At 34.2% G+C, this 10,169-nt stretch overlaps 1 protein-coding gene across 3 annotated transcripts in view; it reads right to left on the bottom strand.

Annotated features, from left to right (window-relative positions):
* dnajb12b (DnaJ heat shock protein family (Hsp40) member B12b) overlaps positions 1 to 10,039 on the bottom strand; it is a 17,183-nt gene extending 7,144 nt beyond the window's left edge. The window contains exons 1-7 of one of the 3 annotated variants that reach the window (XR_009273717.1): positions 9,756 to 10,038; positions 8,322 to 8,493; positions 6,692 to 6,837; positions 3,375 to 3,551; positions 2,178 to 2,251; positions 1,175 to 1,284; positions 377 to 506 (exon numbers count right to left, since the gene is read on the bottom strand). Coding sequence is in view for 2 of the 3 variants with exons in the window: in XM_058794022.1 (XP_058650005.1) it covers positions 536 to 575; positions 1,175 to 1,284; positions 2,178 to 2,251; positions 3,375 to 3,551; positions 6,692 to 6,837; positions 8,322 to 8,493; positions 9,756 to 9,888 (852 nt within the window). In the remaining variant the exon portion in view is untranslated. Of the gene's footprint in view, positions 1 to 376; positions 576 to 1,174; positions 1,285 to 2,177; positions 2,252 to 3,374; positions 3,552 to 6,691; positions 6,838 to 8,321; positions 8,494 to 9,755 lie in introns of those variants that run through there. The other 2 variants (XM_058794022.1, XM_058794021.1) reach the window with 2 other exon arrangements.
* Between the last annotated feature and the right edge of the window lie 130 nt (positions 10,040 to 10,169).

Genomic DNA, 10,169 nt, shown 5'->3' with positions numbered 1-10,169 from the left:
GAGTGTTAACTATTAAATAAATTTGATTAACTGATTATTAAATAAACTATTTTCAGATTCAGTTCAGAAAACTTTCATAACCATTTTGGTTAAAAAAACAAAACAAAACACATTTACAAAACTGGTCCAAAAACTATCTCTGGAATCACAGAATCTGATCAGGGTCCAGAACCCGACCGGTCCGAAGCGGTTCATCGCAGCGTAAGAACCGTTATTGATCGGGCGGCTCACGGCACGGACCGGCGGCTCAGCAGCATCAGCGATCAATACAGCAGACCAATAAAAATACTGATGCTTGCTTACTTAATGAAACTAATAATGATACAAACTTGAAAATAGTGTAGCAGAGCACTTATACTTGGTTATATGTACTCACAAGTACAAGAAATAAAAGTTCTGACATTAAATGAAGCAGCATTTCAGATTTGTAGGTCACTCGTCAGATGTAACGTAAGTGGCTTTGATCATGTGACAAAAGGTCAGGTTTCCTTCAAGCAGCAGATGTTCTTTGGAACATGTAAATAAAAATCAAGAGTCATATGTCACTCATTTGTGGCCAAAAATTTGTCCACAACCTGAAAAAAAAAAAAAAAGTTATATATATATATAATTTTTTTTTTCCCCAGACCCCACAGAATATACTCTAAACATATATACTTATTTATTACATATACATAAAAAAAAAAAATGCATTTCTTCTAATAATTTTATTTTGAGTTGTAGACTTCATATGTATATATAATATGCATGTATAAATAAATAAAGATATATATCAATATAAATGCACTTAATTAGTAGAATGAAAGTGACTGGCTTTATAATTTAAATGTAATTTTTTTTTCCATTTCATTCATCACTTATTAATTTTCTTTTAATCATTTCTTTTTCATGTAAACCACTTTGTATTTCCATTGTTTGAAATGTGCTATATAAATAAAATTATGCTTTGTTCCTGTGTAGATAATGAAGTAAATACTCCACGTACCTGCTGTAGAACTTTATGTAATCTATTGATTCGGATAACAAGAGCGTTTGTGTGCTTAAGATATCTGAATGTGCAAATGTCACTACTGGAAGAGCAACTGTGCTGTTTAAAGTGTGAAAGTAGATAAAAAGAGAGCGACAGAGAGAGATACAGATAAAGAGAGAGATACGAGAAGAGAGAGAGACTCACGGTCTGAAGCTGAGACTGTAGGGTGGGTTGGTCACCATCATCTGACTGAGCGCTGAGACGATGACGAGGATGAGGATGGGCATCAACTGCATGAGAAGAGCAAGACCGCCCTAAACACACAAACACACACACAATCATATTAATCAGTCATCATAACTCTCCATAATTCTCCAGCACAGTCTGATCTACTCATAAACGTCTCATTGCCGCCCTCTGCTGTTTCATTCAGAGAACACAGCTACAGCATGTAAAACTGTTGCAACTTTAGAAGCCATGGTACTTTAAGTGAATTTTGTAAATTAATTTAATTAATAGAATTTTATAAATGCTATATTTTATACAGTTTCATTAATTAATTAAAATTGTTTTTATTCTGTATATAATTGAAAAAAAAACAATTATATATATATATATATATATAAAATTTAGCAAATATAATTTTAAACAATTTTATTAGTTAATTTATTTTATTATATATATATATATATATATATATATTATAATTTTACTGTTTTATATATAAAATATATATAACAAAATTTTGCAAATATTATAATTTTACAGAATTTTATTAATTAATTAAATTATATTATAATTTTACTTTTTATATATATTAAATATAATTTTACAACTAACAATTTTAATATTAAAAACTATTTACAAAAACACAAAAACAGTCATTTTAATATTGCAAGTATTATATTTATCTTTCCATGTAATAATAATAATATTATTATTATAAATTGTGTGTATAATGTGTATGTAATAAAAAATATTTCTTATGTAATATGAAAACATAAAATACATTTGTCACTCCACAGGACTGTTGAAGTGATCTGCAACAAAAGCTAAGAGGATATTGATGAAAACATGAGGAAAAAAAAGCATTTTCCCCCATACACTGACATACATCTTAAATTAAAACGTTTTCACATTTACTCCAAAACACACTTTAAAACTCTCCCAAATGAACAGAGCTCGTGGGTCTGAAGATGTTCCTCACCCCTCTGTGTTCTCCTCTCTCGGCATGATTCTGATTAAAGCGCATCCGTCCATTACTGTACATGTGAACATTACCTGAAAAAAACACAGTCATGTCTTTATTCAGAGCCTCAGGGACTCATGGGATTGTGTGTGCGACATCTGTGCAGCAAGAGCTCTGAAATACACTGAGAGACACAGATGACTACAACAGCTACTCCAAATAAATCCTCCACAACAACCTCAAAAACTGGCTTTTATGAGTCAATAATGCTTATTTGATTTAGTTAATAGTTTGCCAGTAACTTTAAGTTGTTCTTTGACTCTTATGAAAACCTTTAAGTATGTGTCCAGGTCATATTTCACACCAAAATTAAGGATAAAAATATGTAATAATATATTTGCTAAGAGAAAGTTATAATAAATGTTGTGTTTCACAGAAAAACAAAAACATTGTATTCAAGTGTATTGCAGTAATGTAAGAAAGCTTGTTACCACCACAGAATAATAAAAAAAAAAGAGTGCTGTCAAACGATTAATCGCATACAAAATAAAAGGTTTTGTTTTCATAATACAAGTGTGTACTGTGTATATTTATTATGTATATATAAATACACACACATACAATATATATTTATATATAAATATATTTCATAAATAAACATAACATTTCTCTGAAATATATACGTGCATGTGTTTATTTATATATACACATAATAAATATACACAGCACACATACATATGTAAACAAAAACTTTTATTTCGGATGCGATTAATCGTGATTAATCGTTTGACAGCACACACAAAAAAAAAGGTAACTTTTCAGACTTTTTTCTTCACAATTGCAAGTTTATCTCTGAAAACTTGCAATTCTGAGTCTATATCTTGCAATTCTCAGAATTATGAAATATAAAAAGAATTGCAAAAAAAATTAATACATTTTATTTTTTTATTACTTGGTGGAAACAAGCTTCCATAGTAATGAAATATTTTTATGAAAATGCAAAAAATAAAATAAAATGCAAAAAAAAAAAAAAGTTATTTCTGCAAAATATAATTTCTTTATTTATATTTTAAACTTAACTTTTGAATGCAAATACCGTTTTACAGCCAGTAAATGTTCTCAATTCAGTGTTCACAGTTAACTTCAGACCCTGTCTGCTTCTGCTTTCATCAGCCAAGATGCCCTTCAGCCTCACAAACACGCGCTCAGACTCACTAGAAGGGAAGCCTCCTCCGAAGAACATGTTGAAGAGATCCTCAGGTGAAATATCGGCCTCGAAGTGTGTGTCGTTGGTCTGGCTGGATCGGCCCGAGCCGCTGCGCTCCTCTCCGAACTGATCGTACTGCCGTCTCTTTTCCACATTAGACAGAACTGCATATGCGTTTCCTATGGCTGCAGCACAAACACAGTCACACAACAACTCAGGGCTCGCAAAATTTCAAAATTCCTGGTAGCCCTTCGGGCAGGTACCCTTCAGATTTTGGTAGCCCGAAAATTAATTTAACTAGCCCAAATTAAAAATATAGAAAATCAGATAGGAGTTTAAATTAGGGATGCATCGATCCGATACTCAGGATCGGTATCGGCTCCGATACGGTCATTTTCAGCGGATCAGGTATCGGTCAGAAGAGACCGATCCAAATCCGATATTGTGCGTATACTATTGTGTTATTGTTGAGCCCCACGAAAGGCACAAAAACATTATAAAGCACCATAAAGTTCTCGTGCACAATATTTCAAGTGTTCTAAAGCTGTTGCATAGTTTAATCTGAGGTACAGATGAATATTTAATTTGTTAAATTCAAGTTCAAGTAAACTCTTCTCTCCGCTGCGTCTGTCTGTCATCCTCCATTCAGCGTCAAACTGCGTGTTCGGTTACTACAGTCAAACTCTCTCCGAGAGCGCACAGTAACTGAGGTCTAAAACTGTTAAAAGAAAAGGCTCAATGAACTAACGCACAGATTTAATATACTACGCATCAATATCTTTTCCCTTTGTACTTTGAACTTTTCTGTGCAGACTCGGAGGTCTGCGCAGCCTGCGCGCTGTGACTCCATGCTGCTTCAAGCGCATCATTCTGCGCTCGGGATGTGCATAAGCGCTTTGTGCCGCTCTGTATTGGAGCCTTTCGTATTATTATTCTTTTGCGCAATGAAAGATTATTAATAGTCTTTCTTGTTCTGTCCTATCTATCATATGTTACTGCCTTCATTACTGTGCTATAGATTTAAAAGAAATGTATTTTAATTAATTATAGTATATAAATATATAAATGTATTTGCTTGTTTTTTCATGAATGTATTTTACAATACAATACAATACAAAGAGCAATGTGTCCCATTTTACCAGATTTAGTCCTACATTTATTACATTTTATTTGTAAATAAAAATGTTTCACTAAGTTTTATAAAATTATTGTGCACCCATTATTTTTCTTTTGTTGCTAAATTATCCACTAACCTAGTTTATAATAGTATTTTTGTCATAGATTATGATCATGATTTTTTCATTTGTTATTTTTCATTAAAATGAAGTTCTCTATATATTCAAAGTTATGCAAAAAAAGTGCTGCTGGGGTGTAAAAAGTCCATTAATCGGTGCTCTTTGGATGTGGGATTCTTTCGTATCGTCAAAAAACTCATAAATCCAAGGCACTCGAATAGTGCTTTTTAATTTTTTCACACTATTTGAGTGCCTTGGATTTTTTTGAAGTTATCTTTATGTAGTAGATTGTGTTTAACACACAAAAGAGTGACGATCAGGTCAACACACAGAAGAATAGAAATTCTACATCGATTTAAAAAAAAAAAAAACTGCGCTGGTATCGGATTGGATCGGTATCGGCAGATACTCAAAATTTTCAGGATTGGATCGGTTCTGAAAAAATGGTATCGTTGCATCCCTAGTTTAAATGTCAATCAAAAATATTTTCAATACACAAATATCAACAAATATGAAGGAAGGAATCTTATTTCACTATTTACAGGGTATCTGCAGAATTTAAAAAAAATAATTTAAGGCAATTTATGACCCATTTTAAGAGCTGCATGAGGAAAATGAGCACAGAATGAGCGGGGCTGGACAATGGTAACATACAGTATTGAGCCATAAAATTACATGATTTACAGTTCAGATACAGGTTTCCACAAAAACAAAAATCTTATACAATAGCATTTCAGGCTATAGACCATTTTTATGAAAAGGGATAAATCAAGCATATAACTTATGTTAATTTAAAACTTATAAATTATATTACTGTCTTAATTGTTTACATTTTTAGAAGGCACATTAAAGTTGATATTTGCATTGATCTGACCATAAACAGTAAGAAAGGCTTATTGGAAATGCAAATTCATTCTCTGCCACGAGGTGGCGCTTTAGGAGCGCCGAAATATTGCGGTTTCCCCGGAAACGCTGTACACAAAGCAGCTCCGCGCTCAGAAACGCTGCTTTATCAGGAATTATAGGTAAAATGAGATTAAAATGCCAACGACACGTTTCTGAGGACAGTCGGTTCCCTTCAGATACATTCCCATAAAGACAGCCGCGCCGCGTTTTGACTTGAAACGTGCAGTGCTCATATGTCATTTCCTTTTGAAGTTTAATCCTGCCGTCTCGCGACTCTTGTCTTTCCGTCCCCAACTGTAAGACCTCTTGAAATTATAATTAAGACATTTCTTATACCATTTAACGTATTTAAAACTTTTTATGGCCTTAAGTTTGATACAACTCACTTTAAGAGTTTATAAGGACCTGTATTTAAGGAGCCCGACTGGAAAACACAATAGCCCCGGGACGTCGGGCTAGCGATTTTGCGAGCCCTGCAACTTCATTACATCTCAAATAAATAATTCACGTTACTCTAAAAAAGTATTTAACTACATCTTCAACAGTGTAATTAGATTACTGTACAAATTACTCTCTCCAAAAAAGTATTTAATTACTTAATGATACAAAGATAGACATGAAACGCTTCTTTTAATTCTTTCAAGTAACTTAATAAACTATTCTGGTCACACTTTAGATTAGGGTCCAATTCTCACTATTAACTGTTTTTTTTTTTGCCACGATATACTTTGTAAAATAGTTGTTAAATTTAAGAATTGGGTAGGATTAAGGATTTAGAATAAGGTCTTGCAGAATAAGACATTAATATGTGCTTTTTAAGTAATAATAAACAGCCAATATCTAGTAATATTCATGCTAGTAACCAACTAGTTAATAGTGAGAATTGGACACTAAAGTGTTACCAATATTCTTATTAACTCACCAAAGTATTTAAAGTGAGAAGAGTGCATAAAAAGCATGCATTTTATGCAATATTTTTAAATTTTGATGTTAAATCCACTATAAATGTTCTACAGTCTATACACAGTATTAAGTTCAATTACATAAGAGGTAACTGTAATTAAATTACAGAAAAAATAAGAGTCACACCAACACTGTTCACGTTCCAGATGTTAATGAAGAACACACACTGTTACAGCAGATAGACTGCACTGCAGCCAAAGCAAGCGTATGACGCTCTTTACCTTTAAACGCCTCCGTGGCACCCGGAGCGTGATTCTTATCAGGGTGAAACTTTAATGCCAGTTTTCTGTAGGCTTTCTTAAGGTCGTCTTCAGAAGCATCTTTCTGCACGCCAAGAGTCTCATAGTAGTTTTTGCACTGCTTTATTCTGCCAAACCAAAAACACAACAAACTTCTTAAAGGACTGTATCTGGATCAGTTGTTAACTAAGAGTGTTATACAAATAGTTTTCGTTAATTGAAATAAATCTGAAATAAAATAAACTTATTAGATGAAAAACTAAAAAAAAAAAAAAAAAACTTAAGTACTAAAATGAAATAAATTATAGTTAAATATACATTTTTTAAAAGTAAAAATAAAAAACACAAAACCACAGTGTAAAATTACTAAAACAAGTAAAATTAAAATATTATAATAGTATAGAAATACTAAAATAACACTGATTTGGATCTTATGAAATAAATATGTTTATGACGAAGTACTAAATTAACTAAAACTGGAAAAAAGGCTAAACAGAAACATAAAAAGATGACAGAAGCACATTACAAAATTACTAAAAACTAAAATTAAATCTGAAAATATAAAAATAAAACCTAATGAACACTATTTAACAGCATATAAATAATACTAAGATAACTTTAATTATATAATATATTTACTGTAAGTTGGAGTATTAAAATTACCCAAACTAAATTTGAAAAGAAAAACGTAAAGCTCAATATAAATAAATGCAAAACATTTAACATTTACTAAAACTTATTCTGAAATAAAACTAAATAAATAGAAATATTTAAAAAAAATACATGACCCTGGAGCACAAAAGCAGTCATAAGTAGCACAGGTATATTTGTAGCAATAACCAACAATAATGATCGATTTTTCTTTTATGCCAAAAATCATTAGGATATTAAGTAAAGATCATGTTCCATGAAGATATGTTGTAAATTTCTTACCGTAAATATATCAAAACTTCATTTTTGATTAGTAACATGCATTGCTAAGAACTTCATTTGGACAACTTTAAAGGTGATTTTCTCAGTATTTATATTTTTTGCTCCCTCAGATTCCAGATTTTCAAATAGTTGTATCTCAGACAAATATTGTCCGATCCGAACAAATGATTTATTCAGCTTTCGGATTATGTATAAATCTCATTTTCAAAAAATTGACCCATATGACTGGGTTTTGTGCTCCAGGGTCACAAATAAAAATGACATAAGTACATTACAAACTTACTAAACTTAACTTAAAAAAAAAAAGAAAATATAAATATAAAAGCCTATTCAAAACGTTTGTAAATACTATAATAGCACTACATAAATAATAGATTTAAAAAAATTAAAAACACATCTATTGATTGCTTTTGGTTCAAGAAACCTTGACTAGCTTTATAAGTGGAAAAATAAGACTACAAATGTGTGGAGGACCACGAGTGTCACAGAAATAGTAACAAAGCATTTCATTAATTGATAACTAATACTATTTCCGTGACACTTGTGGTCCTCCATACAAATGTAGGTTATGATTCCTTTAAGAACTGTCTGGCAGAGGTCGTTTAGTCAACCGTATGAGTCTAGATGTTTTGCCATCAAACAGAAGCAGACACTGGTAAAGTAAAAACATTGTACACACCTTCTGACGGCCTCGGCCTGCTCGGGTGTGTAGGGTTTAGTGGAGTCGACAGGTGCTGCTCCGTTACTGCTGACCCCAGACCTGCGCTGACGAGCTTCTGTGGCATCAGCGGCTCCTGCGGCGTGGCTCTGAGACGACGCCTCGCCGTTCTGCTCCAGAAACGCCAGCAGCTCTGATAAACAACCCACGAGTCAACACAGCAGCACAGCTCTCATTACTTCTGGAAACATGCAGCCTTTTTAGGGTGCCATATAAATAAGCAGCCTACTTAAAGGAATAGTTCACTCAAAAATTTAATTTGCTTAATGTTTACTCACCCTCAGGCCAGCCAAGATTAAGAGAAATGTGTCGCTGCATCAGTGTCTCAGCGATGGATGCTCTGCAGTGAATGGGTGCCGTCAGAATGAGAGCTGATAAAATAATCCACAGCACTCCAGTCCATCAGTTAACATCTGGAGAAGACAAAAGCTGAGACAAATCCATCATGAAGATGTTTTTAACTAAAATACCAGTCCATAATCCATAATAATAATTTCCTCAAACAACAAATATGTGGCTGGATTTTGATGTGAGAGATGACAGGAGATGCATTATTATGGATTATGGACTCGTATTTGAGTTACAAACGTCTTAATGCTGGATTTGTCTCAGCTTTTGTCTTCTCCAGATGTTAACTGATGGACTGGAGTGCTGTGGATTATTGTGATGTTTTTATCAGACTCTCATTCTGACGGCACCCATTCACTGCAGAGCATCCATTGCTGAGACATTCCTCCAAATCTGATGAAGAAACAAACTCATCCTAATCTTGGATGGCCTGCAGGTGCCCACATTTACAGCATATTATCATTTTTTGGTGAACTACTCCAGCACCACTGGACTTTACCACATCGGATGCGTCTCATAACCTAGTAAATTCCCTACATCAAGTGCACCTATGGTCATCATATGCACATCCAGCACTACTGAGAGGCTGACCTAAACAACATTTTGGAACATCATCGTTTCAGCACGTGAACGTCATGCCCTAATATGCTGTCTAATGAGGCAGCTCACTGGGATTTGAGACACGGCCAGATTAACATGACATCTCAATCTGACCTGTATGCAATAGTTACATCATCATCATCAGTGTAGCAGTTCTATAACGATACAGCAACACTCACATACTACAATAAACACTAACAAACAATCACATCTCTGTGTTTATAACAGAACAGCGGGTTTTAGCAGCGCGGTATCTATAGAGATTTGCATTAGCATATACCGCGCGCACAGGTACAACACAGAGCCGCGCGTTTTCCCCTGAATATATGAATACACCGTTCACTTAGCAACAAATACGATCCGGTATCGCGGCTCCTGTGTGTGGAGTGCTGTAGGAGGCTAACCGAGGCGATCAGGCCTGGATTAGCCCGGGTTCAGAGCGCTCACCCTGGGCTCTGCGCGTCGGGAAAAGCCGCTGCGCTTTCTCCAGGAACCTGCGCGCTTTCTCCGGCTGCGCGTTCTCCAGCGCTCCGATCGCGATCTCGAGGCATCGCTCCGCTTCATCCCGGTTCACCTCCATCACTGAGCTACTTAGAAACGCCAGATGATTTAATCAACACACGGAGAGCGCACCATTGAGCTGCGAATGCTGTCGGCTAATAATAATAATAACGGTTTCCTATGAGACGCCGCGTCGTGTGGTTCCTGCAGGTGGCGCTCGTTGGCCCACAAAACGCAGATCTCCATTGAAACCCGTTTAAATCTCACGAGGTGTGTTGTTTTGTTGCTGATATTCATGTGGTAAAAGGTATAATTATTTAAAATAATTATTTAAAATAATCCCTAACTGACAATCAAATT

This window comes from Onychostoma macrolepis, chromosome 12, assembly GCF_012432095.1.
Source record: "Onychostoma macrolepis isolate SWU-2019 chromosome 12, ASM1243209v1, whole genome shotgun sequence".
Classification (NCBI taxonomy): Eukaryota; Metazoa; Chordata; class Actinopteri; order Cypriniformes; family Cyprinidae; genus Onychostoma; species Onychostoma macrolepis.
Note: the sequence above shows the minus strand (reverse complement) of the source record. Positions and strands in the feature narration are given on the sequence as shown.